Here is a 22,809-nt window from a genome sequence, read left to right on the forward strand (position 1 = left end):
AAGGTTAAATAGCATGGCTTTACCTTCAAAACAAAACAAAACAAAACAAAACAAAACAAAACTGAGAAGGATAGTTTAGCTATATTTCAGTAAAAAAAAAAAATATTTGATTTAGCTGCCGCCCATGGAAGGCATTGTAACGAGATGAAGAGGACTTGAGCGACCAGTTTTGAGCCTCAGCGCTCGCCGTCTCCCCTCCTGTGGGGGGGGAGGAGCCATCCGGTCGCGCCTGCGCCCTGAGAGGCGGCGCCGTGAGAAGCTGGTGGACAGCGCGGCGGTTTCTCTTCCTACGGCGTAGCGCGGAGCTGTCGCCGCTTTTGCCGCCACCATGAGTCGCAGCTACAACGATGAGCTGCAGTTCTTGGACAAGATCAATAAAAACTGCTGGAGGATCAAGAAGGGCTTTGTGCCCAACATGCAGGTGAGTGGGGACAGGCAGCGGCCTCCGGGGCTGCAGGCCGCGCTAAAAGCCGGGAACCGGCCGTCTCGGTCCACGGCTAGCCCGGTCGGCCCCTGCAGGCTTCCGCCTCTCCCTCCCCAGCTCGGGACCCACGGTCCCCGCGCGACAGGTCCACGCACGCGAGGACAGGCGCGGCGGGCCGGCTCACGCGTGTTTGGCTCACGCACCGCGAAGGCGCGTTTTGTTTCTGGTCTTCCCGAGATTTTCCCAAGCTGGCACTGCTAGCCTGGAAGGAACTCCGTTCCTCTTGAGTCATGGCAGTTATGTAGTTAACGTTTAACTGATGGGATTCCCCAAACTTAATTGGCTTCTCATGTAGCGACAAGCGGCAAGATTTAGGCATTTAATATACTCTTCGCGAAGGACCCCCCCCCCCCCCCCGAAGATCAGTTGGTGACCCAGCTGTACCCATCTAGGAAGACAGCACTGATTTAATGCCCAGCCCACTTCTTTTTCTCTACTTGGGTGATGTGTTTCAACTGAACACTTGGGAGCCGGAGACCAGGGGCTGAAACCCCAGGACTGTTTGTCTCCGTGGTCGTTTGCGCTCATGGGTTTCACTAAAGGAGTGGATGAAAACACTTGTGAGGTTTTGGCACACGTGTTAACTGACTCAGTCCCTCAAATGCCATGGGAATGCAATATAGGTTTGCAGTCCTTTGTCTCAGTAAAAAAAAAAGAAGTTCCCAATAGGCCTTTCTTGGTGACTCGGGCCTGTATCCCTAGAGGCCGAAGATGGAAGATCCCTAATACTACAATGTTAATAGGACAGTCTGGGATATGTAGGAGGCCAGCCAGAGCTACTTTAAATAAGACCTTGTCAGAAAACCACAGAATTTCCTTTTAGCCGTTCCTTTACACCACTTTGCAAGCTGGGGAGAAAAAGGCCACAGCAATAAAGCAATGTTACTTTGTGTTTGTTTTGTGGAAGAAACTGAGTAGTTTCTTAGTAGATTCGCTTGCCAATTTGTTTAATTGACACATGAAAATTGTACGTTATTTAGGACACCCTTTGTTTTGTTTTTTAAAAATGTGTGACTTGCACAATAGCAAACTCATGGTAGACATAACCTTAGAAATTTGTGAGCAGTTTTTTTTTTCCCCGATTTGGAGATTGTTGCTTAGATGTTAGTGGTTGAACATTCCTAATTTAAACCCAGATGTGAAATGTCCTAAAAATCTTTGTAGTTTATGATTGGAAGGTTTTCACTTATGAAAAGTAGTGTGGCTTCATGCAGAGTCAGGCAGTGTAGACACTACGTACAGTACACACGGTCTCCCCAGTGGGCCTGTACTTGATGAGCTTGGGTTGAGACAATGCTTTTCTGCTTTTCTTTTGCTATCAGGTTGAAGGAGTGTTTTATGTGAACGATGCTCTGGAAAAACTCATGTTTGAGGAATTAAGGAATGCCTGTCGAGGTGGTGGTAAGTACCGGAGAGATTCTTGGATGGGACATGTAGAGCCTTCTCTGTTCGTTCACAGGATAGAGAAGAACTCAGCCGGTGTAAAATACGTTCAAGGAGCGATCACGGCTTGGATCAAAGCACCTGTTTGTTTGTGATCACGTGTTGGCACATGGCTGCTGTGTAAAAGGATTTGGAGGTCCAGGCTAGTTCGTTCTCAGAAAACCTCACAAAGTAATGGCCAGGGCTACGGTTTACCCTTCACCCACTGTGCGCCAGGCACGGCATCAGATACTTTATGTTGATTGTCCAGGACATGTTTGTAATAACTAAAAAGGAAGATGGTATATCTTTTGCAGAACTTCAAAATGCACTGAGTTTAAGCGATTTTTAACTTGTCACAACTTCATGGTGACAGAGCCAGAATTCAAATCTCAACCTGATTTTAAAACTAGTGCTTTTTTCTTTGGGGGTGGGTGCTGCTTTTCAGATGCATTTACTAATGTCACATTGTAAATGGCACTTCGATAAGTCTACAGCCGTGTTCCATGTCTCCATCCAACACGATTCGTCTTGAACGGAATCAAAATGGTTAATGGTGGCCATGGGCCAGAGCCTTTCAAAGCTTTACTTCTTTTATCAGCACTCCTGATTTTATAACGGATGAAGGTCATTAACCCCATTTTTACCTCAAATTCCTGGTAAACCTGGGCATAGGAGGGTTTCATGGGGACCCAGACATTCTTAACCAGGCTTTGAGGCACCTCAGCAGGACCACGGGCACAGGCCACACCAGCTTCCACAACAGACTGTGCAAAAGCAAAACCAGCACTTGTACCTGGTGCACTAGCTTTTGTGAACGTCAGGACTGCCGCCTGTCTCTCATGGCTGCAGCGTGGGCCAGAGCAAAAGCTGCAGTGCTCTGACATGGTTCTCTGAAGTGGTCCTGAAAGAAGCATCTTCCAGCCCTTTCCACTCTCTAGATCAGCAGTTTACATCCCTTCCTCCCTCGCTGGAATATGCCCACTTGTGTTAAGTGGCACGGCTAGAGGCTTGCTCTGGCTCAGTGAGTGAGGTGCCAGCTGTACAAACATGCAGACCTGAGTTGGCATCCCTAGCACCCACATCGAAGCCAGGACAAGAGCGCCTCTGTAATCTCACCACTTGGTGGGGAAGGGAGGCCAGGCAGATCTCCAGAGCTTGCAGGTCAGTCAGTCTAACCATTAGTTGAGGTCCAGATTCAGGGAGGGACCCTGTCTCAAAAAATAAGGTGGAGAGCTAGAGAGAGGACTCGTTGGACAGGGTACTTGTTACACAAGCCTCAGGACCTGGGTTCAGTTCCTAGGACCCATGTAAAGACAGGAGAACTGACTCTACAAAGCTGCCCTCTGACCTCCCTGAGCATGTACACATATCATACAGTGAGTGGATAAAAAATTTAAAATGACGTGGAGAGTCCCAAGGAAAACACTTAATGTTGACCTGTGGCCTCATACATTCAAGTACACATTAAAAACAAAACAAAACAAAACAAAAGGCCTGTAAGCAGTTGAGAAGCTGTCCTTGTCCTCCATCTGTCCTGACTCTCAAGCCATTGTTGGTTTCCCTGCTCTTCCCCATTGTCCTTCTTTGTCACTTAGATTAACATTACTGCTGATTTGGTGTCACTTTTTTGTTTTGAAAGTCTTGATCCCCTGAAGCTGGAGATCCAGATGGTTAGAGATGGTTGCGAGCTGCCACATGGGTGCTGAGACTTGAACCTGGATCCTCTGCAAGAGCAGCCAGTACTCTTAACCATTGAGCAGTCTCTCCAGCCCCACTGTTAGCAGTTGTAGTGTCTAGTGTGTTGTTGCGGTCTCTCCAGCCCCCCTGTTAGTAGTTGTAGTATCTAGTGTGTGGTTGAGAGAGCACATTTATGCTGGCAACACAGAGGCTAATAGTTAATGTTTCCTGTCCCTGCCGCACTTGTAAGCCAGCTAGCTTCTTGTGTGCACAGAACGCTGGCACGCGTGCCTGCTTGTCCTGTCCTTCCTGTGAATTGTACTTTCTTCTTGAGGTGCCCTCCCCACTTTCCACTGTCCTTCTAAGCTCTGTAACTATGACCACTGCCCCTTCATGTATGTAACTAATGGGGGAAAATCAAACGTGTCATCTTTCTAAGACTTACTTTGTTTTCAGGTGTTGGTGGCTTCCTGCCAGCCATGAAGCAGATTGGCAATGTGGCGGCGCTGCCTGGCATTGTTCACGTGAGTAGGAACCATAGCCATTTATATTGGCCAAAGTTTGTGGAACAAATGAAGGGCTCCACCCAATAAACTGGTGTCATTTAGACTGTGACCTTTGACCACAGCAGTAACCCCTAGAGCTAAGAACTGAGTCTGGATGGATGGCCTCTTGGTCTCTGGAATCTAAGCATTTGCAAACCTTTGGAGCAGTTTATATGGAGATATATAAATCTTGCCATTGTGCGTCATTATTCCTCCACCAGTGCACCATTCTAGGTCTTACTGTGTCTCTGTCTAAGGATACTTGAAGAGGAAAAGAAGAGAGAGTAAGTAGAACTGAACAGAGTAGGAGAGGACTGCCTAGCCAGCTGTCTTGCACTATTGGAGCAATTACAGTAGACAGGTGGAGCTGAATGCTATAAACGGGCAGCCACTAGCTTAGCATTCAAATTTCACCTTCAGAGTTGAGAGTGGGACCATTACCAGACTTTAATGAGGCCTCTTAACGCTAGTTACAGTGCTGTGCACTTGGGGGTGGGGGTGATGGTGGCTTGTATGTTTAAGAACCCATATTTCAAGCCTGGTGCAGTGGTGCACACCTGTAATCCCAGCACTCAGGGAGGCAGAGGCAGGCAGATCTCTGGGTTTCAGCCCAGCCTGGTCTACAAAGCAAGTCCAGGACAGCCAAGGCTACACAGAGAAACCTTGTCTCTAAAAAACCAAAAAGGAAGAAGAAAAACAAAACAAAACCAAACCCCTGTATTTCTAGTTGTCTCCATGTCCCCACCATATTTGACTTCTTTCCCATTTGGCACAGCACCCCTCACTCACCCCCAGATGTATAGAATATGCTGTCTTAATGTTATCAGATTTCATTTGTGAAGTTCCTTGTGACCTGTATAAACCCTGGTACAACCATGGTTTAGCAGTGTCTTAAGACGATTTCAAAGAGTAACAGCACCGTGTACTTAATGTATGGTTCTCCTATGGCCTGTTTCTCTGAGTCTTTTCTGTTGGTGGTCAGACTTCATGAAAAGATGTCCTTGGCTGTACTCAGCTTTGTGACTAGGAGTCCGCAGATGAATGTCCCACCAGCAGATTGAGTCAAGGGCAGGCCCCTCAGGCAGCCAGCCGTAGAGTGGAACAGCCGTGCCTCATGCCTCATTCTCTTCCAGCGGTCTATTGGGCTTCCTGATGTGCATTCGGGCTATGGGTTTGCCATAGGGAACATGGCTGCCTTTGATATGAATGACCCTGAAGCAGTGGTGTCCCCAGGTAAGGCCCCTGTCCCCTTCGCTGTTACAGCGTGGCTTCTCTCTCTTGTGTGGCCTTTCTGAGACAGTAACTTTGTGTGCATTTCTCAGTCTCATATTCTATGATGTCTTTTTTCCTACATTAAAGTTGGTTATGGACAGTTGGGATATTAAAATACCAGTCCAACCACTTATTGAAAACGTTGGGGACTTTATCAGATGCCAAGCAATATTAGATGTTCGCCACAAAAGAAATACTTCTCTGACAAAATTTCTCTTGGTGACTCAGTTACGGCATAGGCAAATGTGTCTGATGTCACCACGGAGCGTTACTGGGAGGAGTGAATGAATTCAGTTAGAGGCAGCAGTTCCTCATGCCATCTTTCCTCAAACACAGTACTTTTCATTAACTTTTAGGTTAAAGTGTAAGAGTGCTGGCTTCATCGTATGCTTACAGCCATTCTCCATTGTTTCCATCACTCCCCTTCCCAGCTGCCCTCCGTCACCCCTCCAGCTGCTTCCCTTTCTCCCACAGCTTAGGCCACTCGTCCCTCAGCCTGCTTCCCTACTGCATGTGTCCTGTTTCCCATCTCCCTTAAAATCTCTTCTTCCTCTCATGATGCCCTGGCTAGCCTCATAACCCACAGATGCCTGTGTAATACTCTGGTATGCATCGTTTTAAATTTAGATTTCACATATGAAAGAAAACATTGAGTGTTTGTCTTTCTGAGTCTGGCTTATTCCACTTAGCAATAATGTCCACTTGCATCCATTTTCTTGCAAATATTTTTTATGGCTGAATGAAATTATTGTACATTTACTATAATTTTTTTGTAGACATGGGTCTGTTGATGGCCATCTAGGCTGTTCCACTTCCTGGCTGCTGTGACTAGTACAGCTACAGCTGTGGATGTGCAAGTATCTCTGGGTACATTCATCTGGAGTCTTTCAGGTGCAAACCCGAGAGTGCTAGGGCTGGGTCATATTGTAGTTCTATTTTCAGGCACTTCCATACTGTCTTCTATAATGGTGACATGGAATATTCTATTCTATGATATAAACACAAGTTTATATTATATTCTCGCCTGTGGTGAATAAAGGTGGCTCTTTCCTCACACTGTCACCAGCATTTGTTGTCGTTTCCTTGATGGTAGCCATTTTAATATGTAAGGTGCAATCTCACCATTATCTGGGCAGAGTACTTGCTGCACAAATATAAGAACAGAAGTTCACATCTTCAGCACCAGTGAATGTACACCAGTGTTTATACCACAAACAAGAGGATGTTGAGAAAAGAACATGCATACCGTTAGTAACACTGGATTGATGAAGCCATTATAGAGTATAGTTCATGGAAATTCTTTTAAAAAATAAAACTTCAATGAGTCACTCAGGCCTTTTCTGGGTATATAAACAAACTGAAATCATTATTCAAAATGGTATCTTCATTTGTGTGTTTACTGTAGCATTAGTTCACAAGAAACAACCCAAATGTTGGTTGAGAGATGATTAAATAGAGGCAATGAGAGTGGAATATTATTCAGCGTGAAGAAAGGAGATCCTGCCTGGTTGGTACAGCATGGGTGAACCCATGAGCAAAATAATCTACACAAGGGAGGACAAATTCCACGGACTGCTCACATGGAGGGAATAGCGGTTGCCAGAGTAGAGAGAGGGTGGAGATGCTGATTTGGAAGAGGATGGCATCTCAGATTACAGTGTGAGATGAACTATAGTCCTGGGTACTAATGTGCATTATGCTGGATACAGAAGCAGGAACACACTGTGCTGAGATCTGCTGAGACATCCGGTCTTGAGCTCTCTCCTCAGGGAAAAGGGGAGTAGTTGTGTGAGTGGTGGGGGTGTTAACCAGCTTAACTGTAGTCATCATCTCAGGGTGTGCACACAGACACTTCATATACAAGTTGTTCCTTGTCAGTCGTCTCAGTAAAGCTGAGAGACATTGTTTCTCAGAAATACATAGCTCTAAAGTTTATCGATTATTGTTAATCCCATTTTTTGATGTAAACATACTATAGCCTTATATGCAAAAATTAGGAAAGAAAGAGTCCTGAAATATCTTCTCTTTTTAAAAAATCGTATTTAATGTGTATGGGTGTTTTGCCTGCCTGTATGTCTGTGCACCGTGTGTGTGTTAGTTACCTGGGAAGGCCGAAGAGGGCATAACAGATCCTTCACGACAGGGAGGTTGTGAGCTACCTTGTGGGTGTTGAGAATCAAGCCAGGATCCTCTGGAAGAACAGCCAGTGTCTTAACCACTGAGCCATCTTTTCAGCCTCCTGGAATATTTTTCAAAGTTGGAGAAAGGACAATAATTTAGACTAGTGAAAGGCAAAAAAAAAAAAAAAAAAAAGGAAATCATTAGGGGGAAAAAATGACTAACAGAATTCATCAATGCCTGCCTGATGTGAGGAAGAGGAAGATACAGGGAGGCAGACTCCTTTTCATCTGTCTGCCATATTCCCCACTGTTGGGGAACTACCTTAGAACCTGTGCTGCTTATATGATTTCAATGTTGATAGACTTGACTCAGCAGAGAGCCACTTTGAAGGCTACATTACAACATGCTTGTCTTTGTTGTACTTTGAAACAGAGTATCCTTTTAGCTCTATATTAATAGCAAAGAACTTCAAGTAATGCTCTGACTGTCTCATCTTGCTAATCTTTGACTTACTGTCCATATGTTGCAGGTGGTGTCGGATTTGACATTAACTGTGGTGTCCGCTTGCTAAGAACCAATTTAGATGAGAGCGATGTGCAGCCTGTGAAAGAGCAACTTGCCCAAGCTATGTTTGACCACATTCCCGTCGGGGTGGGATCAAAAGGCGTCATCCCAATGAATGCCAAGTAAGCGCACAGTTCTGGTAAATGCGAAGGGAGGAGGAGACCGCATGATGCAGCTTTGTTTCCAGTTTAGACGTTTGCTCAGTCACGTCTTAGCAAGTGCAGGGTAGTTGCTTCTTAAAGCATCTGTCCCGGTCCGTGTTCATGAGCTAGACCTGGTGGGATACACCTGCAGTCCTGGCCTTTCGAGAGGCTGACATGGTAGGATCATTTTAGGCCAGGCATTCAAAGCCAACCTGGGCAACATGTAAGACTTAAGAAAAAGTGTGCAGCTAGAAAGATGATCAATGGAGTCGTTAAGATACTGGCTGCTCTTTCAGAGGTCCAGCCCACAGCCATCTGTAACCCCGTTCTCCCTCTGTGGGTGCTACATGTACACGGTGCACAGGTAAATGTTCAGGCAAAACTCCCATATACATAAAAATTACTTAATTAAAAATTAAGAAAAATGCCACCCTTGATATAGAATATTTTTAGGATAATAACACTTCCTAAGCATAAGGCCCTGTGCCTGATATATCATCCACATAATGACCACTGCTTAAGAAAGCAAAGTGAAAGAATAAATAGTAAACTAAGCTTGTTAAGTTGGGGTTCAGACCAAAGACTGCCCTTCAGACAGGTTGTGTTCTGAGCACCACTTAATGGACCCATTCATCTGCAGTCTTCCTTTCGAATGCTGGTACTGAGCATGTGCTTTATTTAGCCAAGCGGGGCAGTGGCACAAGGCTACAGTGCTACTGTCTGTTGGGCACCTGTTACAGTGCTGCATTGCTCATACACACCGTGCACCTTACACTTGGCAGGCCTCGCTGCCCTCACACTCTCTGTGTACTGTGTAGCCAGGCTGTCCTGGAACACATGGTTCCTGTGCCTCAGCCTCCCAAATACTAGGATTATGTGTGTATACCACAATGCCTGGATTGAATTGTGTGCTTATCAGGTATAAGTCAAAGATGTTCCTTTGACAATTTCTACAGAACTTTGCATTTTAAGTTTATATGCATATACTAATGCAGAAATGCTGTTAAGGCACAAAATTAAATGCTCAGAGAGGATGCCTTCGCCGTTACACTAATGATGCTTGACATGAAGCAACTTTACAAATATTTCAGGTAGAAATTTTATCTTAATTCAGCTGCTCCTTAAGGATTGTCATCTAGGGAAGTGGAAAAGGGAGTATTAAAAACTGTAATCTCTTCTGGCTGTGTTTGAGAATCCTGGATCTTGGGTGAAGGTGAAGGCGCCCTCTCTCTGAGCATTTAATTTTGTGCCTTTCAGCTTTAGAGTGCAGGTTCAGTAAAGCTATACAGTGTTTTGGTGAAAATAAACCTTAAAATGGAACCTGTGTTACTTAAAGAAATTCAGATATCTTCATTATTTGGCTAATTTTTTCATAAATTATTGATAAAGGTATAATAAAATAGGTAGATGGTAGTATCTAATTAAGATTACAGCTTTTATTTGGCTATTTAGGCAGATGTAATATAAAAGAAAGTAATAACAATTGAAAAATACATCACGGGCTGGTGGTAAGATCAGTTGGTAAAACACTTACGTAGTGTGCACAGAAACTGAGCATGGTAGTACCTGTTGTGTCCACACCTGGGGGAGAGAGGCAGGAGTACCTGAAGTTGAGATCATCCTTGGCCACAGTGAGTTCAAGGCCAGCCCGAACTACATGAGAACCTGCTTTGTTCTGTCTGTATGTTAAGTACAGTAGACTATGTAAATGCCAAGTGGAACTGTAATCATATGCATTGGTGTTTAGCTGCATGTATATCTATGTGAGGGTGTCAGATCTTGAGTTACAGAGCTGTGAGCTGCCATGTTGGTGCTGGGAATTGAACCCTGGTCCTCTGGAAGAGCAGTCAGTATTCTTAACCAGTGAGCCATCTCTCCAACCCACTATCACCATTTTAAATGATGACCATTTATTTGACTACTTTCCTTAGAAAGAAGTAAAGAAAGAAAAGCTAGGGAGCGTAGTAATTGTCCCATATTCCTGTACTCTTTGAGATGAGTCTCTTCCTAAGTTTTATTGTCCTTTGCTGTGAAATGACTTGCATTTCCTGCTCACCCCCAGAGACTTAGAGGAAGCACTGGAGATGGGTGTGGACTGGTCCCTGAGAGAAGGCTACGCCTGGGCTGAAGACAAGGAGCACTGTGAGGAGTATGGAAGGATGCTGCAAGCTGACCCCAATAAGGTCTCACCCAGGGCCAAAAAAAGGGGTCTTCCTCAGGTAACTCACTTTGCAGGGTCAATGTGCTAATTTAGCTTTTATCAAGGGAAGAAATCTATACCTTCTATTTAACAACAAGTAGATTCTTGGAGATATTTGTTTTAACAGTACATCAAAAAGAACACAAAAATGTTTGCTTATATAAAAAATGTTTGCTTATGAATTATTTTTCTGAAAAATTATGCAGAGCTTTCAAATAAGATTCTGAGTTATAAGTGAATAAGAGAAAAGTGGGATGCCATTATGAGGTTTACAAAGTAAGACATATTTTAGATTTCTTTAAAAAATTGAAAAGAATGGAAGGCAGTGAGAATGACTTGGTGGATGGAGGCACAAGCCTCATAACCTGAGCTCCATCTCCAGAACTCCCGTAAACGTGGACAGAGAGAACTAACTCCAAAATGCTGTCTCCTGGCCTCTGCCTGAATGCTGCGGTGCACGTGCCCACACACACCGTGCACACAACAGTAGTAATAAAACAGTCTCTTTGATTTGGTGAGTGTTTCCTGGTACCTAACATGAAAAGTAATGTATCTAGTCATTTCACCCTGGGGCTTACCTGACAACCAGCATTCTTCCTAGAATTTGGCCCTTGGGATTTTGGCTTATGTGAGTACTTAGAGCATGTGGTATTCTAGTCCTCCAGAAACATGTAGTAATAAGACTTTCTAAGGCTTAGAATTTTTTTGTTACATGAGTCACTTTGTATGGTTATTTTGTTATTGGTTTGGTGTTGCCTGTTTGCTTTTTAAATGTATGTTTGTTTGTTTTTTGACTAGGACAGAATGTGTTTAATCAGACATTCTTATATTTACAGTTGGGGACCCTGGGAGCAGGAAACCACTATGCAGAAATCCAGGTTGTAGATGAGATTTTCAATGAGTATGCTGCTAAGAAAATGGGCATCGACCATAAGGGACAGGTGTGTGTGATGATCCACAGTGGAAGCAGAGGCTTGGGCCACCAAGTAGCTACAGGTATATTCTAGACCTAATTTTTCACTTGAACTAAATGTGTTTTGTGGGGAACAAGACAAGAGAATTAATTGAGCCACAGAAATACATTGCATGTGTTTTTAACTTGTTCTCTTCATTGTGACCCTGAACAAACTAATAATCATCAGATCTTTCTCATCTGAAAAAATGGGTATCATTACTTCATCTGGTATTGTCATGGAAGGTTAGTGAAATAACGTATCCAATGCATGTAACTGTGTGGCACTCAGGAAGCACTTGCTAATGCTAGCTGTGTTTAGCACTGCGTTCTCTATTGGGGGTTAGTGCTAGCCGTCTTGATAGTACACAGACTGTGGAGTTACGTAGCTGCTCACTCAGCAAGCTTAGGGATTTTGGTGGGTTGGGTTCTAAAATAGGTACTTGATCTCACTCTATGATGGATGTGATCGTGCTCTAGAACTGCAGTTAACAGACAGTTGTGAGCCACCGTCTGGGTGCTGGGAACTGAACGCTGGTCTTCGGCAAGAGCATCTGGTATTCTTAACTGCTGAGCCATCTTTGCAGCTCCAAATACATCCTCTCTGACTAAATGGATGAACTCAGAAGCAAAGTTAGGATTTTGCTTTTAATTTGAATGTTCACTGCCTCTCTACAGTAAATCTGAATGGTTTATTTAAGAGACGCCTACCTGGTTTGACCTTTGGCTCTGTTGCAGATGCGCTGGTAGCTATGGAAAAGGCCATGAAGCGAGACAAGATTATAGTCAATGACAGGCAGTTGGCGTGTGCTCGGATCGCATCCCCAGAGGGGCAAGACTACTTAAAGGGAATGGCTGCGGCTGGGAACTACGCCTGGGTTAACCGCTCCTCTATGACCTTCTTAACCCGTCAGGTAAAGTAAATGCTCTCTTGAGTTAGTCGGGAAGTTAAGCATGTTTGGTTTTGGAAATGTGTGTTCTGGATGCTCGCTAGGGAAGTGTCGTAAGGTCTTGGGCAGGAGAATAGAGCCAGAATGACCCACAGATTTGCCTGGGGCCTCAGCAAGAGTGGAAATGCCATTCTCTGTGATTGAGAAGGGTGGGGAAGAATAAGTGTCTCTGCAGAACAAGATCCAGAGCCGCAAAGCAGCCTCTGCCTGATGTAGAGTTTGTAGCAAGCAGTGTGGGTCTAAAGGGCAGTTTCTGTGCTTCCTTCTTGTGAAGACCAGTGAGTGCTGTTGTAGACCTCTCAAGTCCCCCACTCATTTCAGGAGTTGACCAGCTGAAAGCAGGAAACAGTTTCTCAAGAGCTAGACTGACTGCTTGTAACGGAAGCTTTCCCCCTAGGCTTTTGCCAAAGTCTTCAACACAACCCCTGACGATCTGGACCTGCATGTGATTTACGATGTTTCTCACAATATCGCCAAAGTGGAGCAGCACGTGGTAGACGGGAAGGAGCGGACGCTGCTGGTGCACAGGAAGGGGTCCACCCGCGCTTTCCCTCCTCACCACCCGCTCATAGCTGTTGATTACCAGGTATGGAAGCCTGCATCTGTGTTTGAGGTCACGATCTAGAGAATTCTAGGTGGAGGGAGGTTCAGTTAAGCTGTCACTTACGACAACGGTGGCTCCCAGTCTGCACCAGTTATTTATCTTAGTGCTCTATTGGGTGTGTTTCACTCCCCTGAGCTGGATATGGCCTGGAAGTTATTGGAAGGCAGGACAAAGGTTAAACGACAGTGTTTCTTTCCCTTATTCTTTTTTTCCCCCCTGTTTATTTATTTAGTTAGTTATTCACTTGATATTCCAATCATGGCCCCCTCCCTGCTCTCCTCCTGGTCCCACCCTCCCTCCATCTTCCCCTATCCCCCTCCCCCACCCCTCAGGCAAGGGGAGCGCCCCACACACAAACCACTAACCCACCTCAACACATCAAGTTGCATCAGAACTGAGCACATCCTCTTCCATGTTGTCCTGGCAAGGCAGCCCCACCATGGGGAAGTGATTGAGAAGCATGCATCAGACAGAGTTCATGACAGAGATAGTCCCTGCACTCCTCACTAGGGGACCCACATGAGGACCAAACTACCCATTGGGTACATCTGTGTAGGAGGCCTAGGTCCAGTCCATGCATGGTCTTTAGTTGGTGCTGCAGTCTCTACAAGCCTCCCTAGGCCTAGGTTAGTTGACTTTTGATCTTCTTGTACAGCTCTGTCCCCTCTGGGTCCTTCTGTCTTCCCTCCACCCTTCCACACGGCTCCCTGCACCCCGCCCAACGTTTGGCTTGAGTCTCAGCATGTGCTTTGGTCTATTGCTGGGTGGCTCCCCTCAGAGGACAGCTTTACTAGTCTTTCCCTCACTCAGTCCAGAGAGGGCAGGTGCCTTGAATGGATGAAAATCCTAGATATTTCCCTCCAATTTGAGAGTTTTCTGTACTATATTCAGTCTGCTGTAGGCCCTTAAATCTTTTTCTTTCTTTTTCCAAGGAGCTAAAAAACCAAAGAAATGCCTCAATATAGTTGTAAGAGCCTGAGTTTAGAAGCTTAGGTTTCTTCTATAATTCTATAACACAAGAAATTTCAGATGTTAAAAAGCATGTGCCTTTCTAAAATTTTCTAAAATTTTGTGTACCCGCAGCTCACTGGACAACCAGTGCTTATTGGTGGCACCATGGGGACCTGTAGTTATGTTCTGACTGGCACTGAACAAGGCATGACTGAGACCTTTGGAACAACCTGTCATGGAGCGGTAAGGAAAATGAAAACTTGATTAGATATCATCCCTTCAGTTTAGCTGTTTTGCATTTTGACAGGTAAATACCTGATTAACTTTAGCAAAATTGAGGTTTGAGTGTGCCATGACTATTTCTTGCAAATTATTCCCCATAATATACTGTTCAGTGCACTGGCTGTAGGACTAGGTATCTCCTCATCAGTAAGTCCAGAAAATCCAAACTGGACAGTTAGCAGTGTAGCTGAGTTTATTGCCACTGGCTAATAAGTGGCATAACTAACTGATGTGCCACAGTGAGCTCAGGGCTCTTTTCATCAGCCCATTGGACCTACTCATTTGCTTGATTTCTTCCCTTCTCTTGGACAGTCCACTCCAGATTTGGGGGATATGCACTCTTTGCAAGTCAGAGCCTGTCTGTTTCTGTGTGTTGCCTCCCATCTTGTTAGCCACCTTATCAGTGAACTGTCTGTAGAGAGCCAGGTACTTGAGGTATTTTAGGCTTTGGGGGCTATCCATTCTTCCTGCCACAGTTCAGCTATGCCATTATAGAGCGAGAGGAGCCAAAGGGCTCTGCTGTGCTTCAGAAAAAATGTACTTAAAATACAAACTGTAGTTTGCCAACTCCTAAACTTATCAAGACTGAGTGGCTGGACGGCTGGAAGAAGGCATGAGCATCATGGGAGCCATGGAGCGCTTTGGGTCCAGGGATGGCGAGACCAGCAGGAAGGAAGATGACCATTTCCAACTGTGGACAACTCTAATTCTTTTGACTTGTGGGCATCTTATCCATCAGACCATTCCTCCTGTAGCTCAGGAGAGCGCCCCCACCCCACCTGCTCGCAGTACCCTGTAATCTGCTCTCACTGAAGTTCCTAGGGTCCCATCTTTTCCTCATTCCCTTCCAAGTTTAGCTGGATTGCAGAGTTAAGTATGATTATGAATAAAAAGTAAACAGGAAAACAGAAAAAGAAGGGAAAATGAATGTGTACATAGTAGGGTGTGAAAATGGTAAGATCTTAAATAAGGAAAAAGCATGTAATTCTATAGGCTTAAGTAATTACTAGAGTCAAAACAAAGTTTTAGTTCAAAATTCATAAACTGAAGTTTACTCCTGTCCTTGGTCCTTTCTCATCCTAGGGTCGTGCGCTGTCCCGAGCAAAATCACGCCGTAATTTAGATTTCCAAGATGTCTTAGACAAACTGGCAGATATGGGAATTGCAATTCGTGTTGCTTCACCCAAACTGGTTATGGAAGAGGTGAGTGAAGTTCTGATATGTATTTAGCATAAAGCCCCTTAGGACTTATGCCAGTGGGCAGAGATGGGGGTTCTCGGTGTTATTTACAGAAATGACTTGGGCTTTAGTTTGGGTGTTTGGGTTTTTTTTTTTTTTTTCCCCACTTTTTCTGTTTTGAGAATACCATCCACTAATGTAATGTGTTTTTACAATGCCCACTCCCCCTCCCCCTGCAGTTCCTCCTTACTACACCCCCAGCACTCCCCCTCCCCCTGCAGTTCCTCCTTACTACACCCCCACCACTCACCACTCCCACCCGGTAGCCCAGAGTAGCCCACTCTAGCCTACTCTGTGCCCTTAAACTTGAACCAGTCCCCAGCCTCCAATATGCAAGGATTACAGATGTGAGCTACTGCTCCTGGCTTCAACTGTGGTTTATCTCGCTTTGATTTTATATTGTCCTTTGTTTGGAGACTAATTGCAAGCTAAGTCTATAAAAATGAATTTTTACTGTTCATGTAGTTTCTATCTACATTATAATGTTTAAAGGTAGGTTATGAGGGCCAGCATGGTGACCGAGTTTAATCCTCAGATGCCATATGGTTGAATTTGTTCCTTCAAATTGTCTCCAACCACCACATGTGCACACACACGGGTGATAGAGTTTAACTGTTAAAATTATATATACATATTGTTTTTTTCTTTTTGGTTTTTTGAGGCTGGACTTCTCTGTGTAGCCCTGTCCATACTTTCTGTAGATCAGGCTGACCTCAAACTCAGAGTTATGCGTCCCTCTGCCTTCTAAGAGCTGGGATTAAAAGCGTGTGCCTTCACCACCCGGAACTGTTAAACATTTAAACGTAATAAATAAAAGCAGTTTAAGATGATTGTAACCTTGATTTTGCAGTTGTATGCTTACATTTCAGTTTGAAAATTTGAAAAAGGAGAGACATGTTTAGAGACAATTTGTGTTTAATTCACAAAGAAGAAGAAAAAATGTATTTAAATGATCTGCATGAACCGAAGCAAAAGCCAGTTAGTTACCCAGCCCCTCCCTTCTTGCAGAGCACTTACCACCGTGCTTTCCTGATGGCTGTTTTGAAGCTAAAGTTATTGAACTTTATTTGTCCTTTTAACGATGCAGCTCCTTATAAAGCTCTTGGTGTCACTCTCTACTCAGTGCTACCACATGAGTAACTTAGCTTCTGGTCATCGTTTATAAGCTTCGCCCTTTTTACTGCTGTAAATTAATTCTTGATCGGTATATTCATTCTTAAAGCTTTTGATGATTAAAAGTCTCAAGTAGAATACTGAGTCAAGGCTTTAATTGTTGTTGTTGTAACTTAAACTTTCACTTGTTCTAAAGAGGGGATGGGGGCTGGAGCCATGGCTCAGCGGTTAAGAGCGAGCACTTACTGTTCTTTCAGAGGAGCTGGGTTCCATTTCCAGCACTCATATGGTTTTTTATATCCATTTGTATCTTCAGTTTAATTATCTCTGCCCTCTTCTGGCCACTGCAGGCACCAAGCAGAGGACTAAAACATACAAAACACTCCTACACATAAAATAAAAGTAATAAGTGATTAATTTAAAAGAAGTGGAAAACACTTAAGAAAAAAGGCACCAGGATTCAGCCAGCCCAAGACGGCCCTGCCGAGGCTGCTTCTCTGCCTTTCTTGCCTTATGGCTTCGTTCATCCCTGCAGCTCTTTCTTATTAGATGTTTGCTCTTGGTGTCAAGGATGACACCGTGGACAAACGAATGTAATCCCTTCCTATGGAATTTAACAGACAGGAAAATCACTAATAATGGTGTGACTGCTATCTAAAGAGCAAACAGGGAAAGAAAGGATGTAAGGAATGCCTGGGAGAGATGAGGTTTCAGTAGGATGGCCAGGAAAGGCTTTGGTGTGACACTTGAGTGTGGGCCAAGGGGACATAGATGTAAAACTCCTGAGATGTACAGAAGAACCTGGGTCTAGCACAAGCAAGAAAAGGATGAAGTCAGACCTGGAGGGGCACCAGATCCTTTGGGCTGTGTACCCCTCCACCACCCCTAGCTAGCTTCTGCTTTGCAGAAGGACTCTAGCTTTACTTATAGTGAGTGGGAAGACAGTGGAGGATTCTGAATGAAGAATGGTATGATCTGACTAGTGTGACTGCTGATGAGAAGAGAGGAACTGAGGAGGACAAAAGAGAGAGATGGGTTACCTACTAGAGCTCAGTGTCTTTGAGATGAAAGTGAACTTCAATGATGGTGTGTTTCCATTGGAAGCATCTGGCTGTGTAGGGGTGCACAATGCTGGCACTGTCCTGAAAGTATTGCACAGTGGAAGAGATCCTTCTTTTAAAAGAGTGATCCACTGGCAGGGATGGTAGAGCGTGATAGGTTGGTTAAGGGGATATTGCCATGGGGAACAGGAAGGACCAGGAGCCCAAAAGTGCGCTTGTAGAAGAGTTGTAGTCTCTGGTCACAACACGCTCTGGGCTGCAGCCTGCCGGGAGTGGGAGAGGTATGCAGAGCCATGGCCGTTGGTGCTGAGCGTGGAATGAAGGAGCTTGCGAAAGAAGAGTCTGCACTGGGTAATGGCATCACTAGAATCATTGCAAGAGAGCGAGTGACTCAGAAGCCAGACGGCTGTCTCCCACGTCAGACTGGGGCATGAGTCACATGTAGAAACTGAGATGACAGCTTGGACGTGGTCTGATATGACTGCAAGGCTTAAAACTGGTAGTTCCTGGGGAGGGGGAGAAAGAGTAGAAATACCCATGAATATCAAGGGGGGCTCCGGTTCCATTCTAGGCCTAGTCACATGACCCAGTTTAAGAGGAAAAAAAAATCTGCTTCAGAGAGTTAGAGACAAAAACTGCATTAGAGAAGATGTGGGGTCCATAGCAGCAAGGTGAAGGAAGTGAACAAAGAAGGGTTCACAGAGAGTGACAAGAAGTGGTCCTCTGGCCACAGTGGGAATGGTTCAGAAATGGAAGTGGGAGCTGTGGTAGAAGAGCGGGCAGCACGGTGAGGTCTGGGCAGCCTGCCCCTGTGTTAGCAAGCATAGAGATGAAGCAGGTCAGGAATTAGCAGTGGCTCTAAGACAGTGGGTCTGTGTAGGGCAGGGAGTTTGTGTACATGCACAGCCGCACTTGCAGTTGTTTAGATAGATACAAAGCTGTTGTGAAGAGAAAGTTGCCAGTGCACATTCAGCAACTTGAATAGCTACTAAAATAGAGAAGTCATTTTGCTATGTCACTAGCATATCATTTGAAGCATTTCATTTCAGGGAGATTGGTATTTACACTTGCAGTGTGTTTACCACGCTGTTTTTCTTTTTAATTAGTGTATGTAGTGTGTGTGTATGAGTGTGCCAAGGCATGTGTGAGGGCCAGAAGATGACTTAGTGGAGTCAGGTCTCTCCTACGTACATGGGCTCCAGGCGTCAAAGTCTGGTCACCAGCTTGCACATTCCCCACTGAGCCACCTAACTGGCCCCTGCTTCTAATTACACAAATAATATATGTTTTTGGAGAAATTAGAAAATGCAGAAGAAAATATAAGGCCAAGTATTTATCTCATACCCCTTACCAGCTCTGAGTTTGCTCATGTTTTCAACCTTTGCTAATTTAATGGGCAAAATTGGTCCCTGAATATTTCTTACAATTTCAAGTGAAGCTTAATATTTTGAAATATTTCCTGTTGGTGGATTTTACAGTGTTCAATTCCTTCCCTTTAGGCTCCAGAGTCCTATAAGAATGTGACAGATGTCGTGAACACCTGCCATGATGCTGGGATCAGCAAGAAGGCCATTAAACTGCGACCAATTGCTGTTATTAAAGGATAGATCCAAGACCGTGAGAGTCTCTGAAGTGCCCATGGACTGAAACTCTTAAGACATCAGACTCAAAGCCTGACAGGATCCAACGTGGACAGCTGTAGCTGTGCATGCCACAGTGGCTGGTGGAGAGGCTGCTGTCGCAAGCTTGTAAAACAGCTTTCCAGGAGACGTGAGGTCTCCATTTGGAGCAGGGCAAATGTGCCTCTTTTTCCTTTGTCGCACAGGTTTTTGCAGATATCTATTGGGGTACGGGGAGTGATCAAGAAATTGCCCTACTCGGTCATATAGGTCTGTAGTCACCAGAGTGGACTTCTTTACACACCAAGCTTTGTCTGTAGCCCAGTAGGGATCATGAAAAATGTTCTATTAAATATAGGTTTTGAATGCTTCCTTTCTTCTTACTGTGTCAGTTTTGCCCACTCACCTGTGGACCTCTACACAAAGCAAGCTTTCAGATTCACTTCTCTCATGGAGAGCACCAGGTACCTGAGGTGTTTTCATCAAAACACTAGTGCATGTTAATCAAAAGGCATAGTCGGGTATGTTGAGGAGGACATACGGTGTGCAAAGAATAGGGGCCAAAGAGAAAATAACATTCCATACCCTTTCTGTCTTTCTTACCCTAAATACAGGGCAGAGTACATGTAGTGTGGCGTCGGCTGGTGACACACTAATGAGGCTGACCTAGCCAGCTTTGAGTAATGCTTTGCACAGGGATGACAAAAAGCACCCATGGGATACCACACTTATAGTTTGTTTTGTTTTTCGAGACAGGGTTTCTCTGTGTAGCCTTGGCTGTCCTAGACTCCCTTTATAGACCAGGCTGGCCTTGAACTCACAGAGATCCAACTGCCTCTACCTCCCAAATGCAGGGATTAAAGGTGTGCACCACCATGCCCAGCCACATATTTAACTGTTACAAAGACATTACATGATCACAGCTGGTGATATTAACAGTTGCTTTGTCTTGGAGACATCTTAAAGAAGCATGCCACTATGGCAAGGAAGTCAACTGGTCACATTGCACTTCATTTACAAAGCAGAGATGAATTCTGGTACCCAGCTCGTGTTCTCCTTTGTATTCAGCCCCCAGCACCTGGAATGGGGCCATCCACATTCAGGGTGGGTCTTCCCGTCTCACCCCAATCTAGAAACTCCCTCATGGACATACGCAAGAGGTGTCTCCTAGATAGTTCTAGAACCTATCAAGTTGGCTATGCTAATGGTCACAGATGTGAAGGCTGTGCATTTTCAATCAGGCACTTTGGTGGATATACGTAGTTGGGAGGTCAAAGGTCAACTTGCAGAAGTCCATCTTCGTATATGGGTTCTGGGAATCAAACTCAGGTTTTCAGGCTTGGCAACAAGTGCCTTTACCCATAAGGCATGTAGTAAGCCCTAGAGTCACTGATTGCCGCCTCTCTCGCCTTCACCCAAGTCTTGCCAGTCCTATTCCTGAGCATCGCTAGTCCTCCCCCTCTTCACTTCGATCCCTGTCCCGTTTAGATACTTACCAGCTCTCAAAATGTGCAGCCACCTGCATCTTTTTTCCTCTGATAACCGAACTCCTGCTTCTCAGAACCCACACCCCTATGCCCACTCTCAGCTTGCATGGGTGAGCTAACCACATGCAAGCTCAGACCAGAACACCCAGATCAGCACTTCCAGTTCCCGACTGAGGAAGTGACACGGGATAATTAAATAAGAGATCCTGGAAGTTCTCTGGATCAAGAGAGAGGTGCTGTCTCCCCGCAGAGTTGCAGGGTCATATAAGGGTTCATACCTGTTAAGAGACAACAACCTGAGCCCACATCCAGGGGAGTGGAGCTGAAGGGAAGAGGATCTGGGTGCATGACATGTGATCCCTTGGCGTCACCTGTGCCAGGAATCGGGAAAGGCCTGGACTTCCAGTGTGTGCCAGCCCATCTGAGGCATAGACGGATCGCTGAACCCTTCTTTATTAGGCATATCTCAGAACTTTCCCGGTGGACCAAATCCAGCTCTCTGGGTTACAAAGGTTTTATGCGATGACCAGTGACTCATCTGATGGCTCTACTTTACAGATGCAGCAACAGGCAAAATGTCAGTCAGAGAAGCCTCTAGATTAAGGACACCCATTCCTATCTCTCTCCTCCCTGAACCTGACATTTTCATTATTTTCTCTAACTACCAGTGAGATCAGCACCAACATTCTCAGCACTAAGTAGGAGACCTTTGTGAACTAGTGTTCTTGGGCCACAGATGAGGGAACTCACTCAGCAATGTCAAGTCATGCTCAAAGTCATGGGAGAAGGGTACAAGTTGAGTTTGAAAGTGTTTCTATGGTTTGCTGCTGAAGTGCCTCAAAAAGGGGCTTAGTCCTCAGCTTGCTGCCATTGGGAACAAGAAACTTAAGAGCTGGTACCAAGGACTAAACAGATAAGATTACTTGCTCTTCCAGAGGACCCACCCACACGGCTACAATTACAACTCCAGTCCCAAGGGTCTGACACCTGACCTCCATGGCTACTGTACACATGTGGTGCCACACATTTATGCAAGCAGTCATATACACACACAAACAAGGGGCCGTAGCTAGTGGGATATCTTTCATCCTCAAAAGTGTGCCTTCCCTGGGGAGAATGGCACTGCCAGCACCTTTCTCATTCTTTGTGCTCCCTGGCTTCCATGCAGCTTCCTCTCTCTTGTGTTTCCACCATGATGTACTGCTTCCCACAATCCCAAAAGCAGAGGGCTTAACGGCCAAGTTTACCTTTTCTTCTAAAGTAGGCCTAATAATGCATATCTGTAATCCCAGTGATTGAAAAGTGGAGGCAGGAGGGTCAGGAGTTCAAGGCCATCCTTGACTGCATTGCAAGTTTGAGGTCAGCCTTGGCTACAAGAGACCCTCTGTCTCTCTCTCAAAAAACAAAACAAAAGAAAAACAAAAAAAATGGTTTCTTGAGTATCACAAGTATTTTGTTACAGGAATAAAAACTCAGGCTACTGCACCCTCATACAGGTGCACTGTGTGCTTCTAGTTGGATTGTAACAGCCGCCGTGTTAGTACACTGCTTTATTTAATTCTCTGTGCCTCAGATTCATTTATAGAACATACGGAAAATCGTCCCTGCTCCCTACTCCACCTAACTTACAGTTAAGTAGGTGAGAGGAGATTGTTATAAAGAGCATCCTTTCCATTTATTCTGGATGCCGGGGGTTATATATATGGATATACGTTGTGTGCTGCTTTAGTCTATTCGAGGAGGTGGAGGCTAAGCGGGTAGCTCCTAGACAGGCCTGACTTAACTGAAGCCGTGGTTCTCCTCTTCCCTGGGGGCTGCTGGCCACCAGCCCACCGAGGCAAGGGAGCAGAAGACGAGACGCAGGACCTGGAAGGCTGTAAACACGATGGAGATGGAACACTCCAGAAACCACTTCAGGAGATACTTCAACTTTAATCAGGGAGGACAAAGGCTACATTACCCCCTGGGGAGTGTGTTGGGGGGCTTCCAGGATAGGCATTCATAATTGGTTGAAACCAGGCACTTTAAAGATGCTTGTTTTAGCTGGGTGTGGTGGCGCATGCCTTTAGTCCTAGCACACGGAAGGATTGCTGTGAGTTCGAGGGCAGCCTGGTCTACAA

The 22,809-nt window shown here is 45.1% G+C and overlaps 1 protein-coding gene across 1 annotated transcript; it reads left to right on the top strand.

Annotated features, from left to right (window-relative positions):
• The first annotated feature begins 227 nt into the window (after nucleotides 1–227).
• On the top strand, nucleotides 228–19,425 carry Rtcb (RNA 2',3'-cyclic phosphate and 5'-OH ligase). The gene is made up of 12 exons (XM_051172951.1): nucleotides 228–421; nucleotides 1,807–1,885; nucleotides 4,043–4,110; nucleotides 5,265–5,364; nucleotides 8,054–8,210; nucleotides 10,294–10,450; nucleotides 11,268–11,427; nucleotides 12,122–12,297; nucleotides 12,731–12,919; nucleotides 14,021–14,131; nucleotides 15,254–15,373; nucleotides 19,083–19,425. The coding sequence occupies exons 1-12, from the start codon at nucleotides 329–331 to the stop codon at nucleotides 19,188–19,190; spliced, it is 1,518 nt and encodes a 505-aa protein (XP_051028908.1). The 5' UTR covers nucleotides 228–328; the 3' UTR covers nucleotides 19,191–19,425.
• The last annotated feature ends 3,384 nt before the right edge of the window (nucleotides 19,426–22,809 follow it).

The sequence above is a fragment of the Acomys russatus genome, chromosome 31 (genome assembly GCF_903995435.1).
Source record: "Acomys russatus chromosome 31, mAcoRus1.1, whole genome shotgun sequence".
Classification (NCBI taxonomy): Eukaryota; Metazoa; Chordata; class Mammalia; order Rodentia; family Muridae; genus Acomys; species Acomys russatus.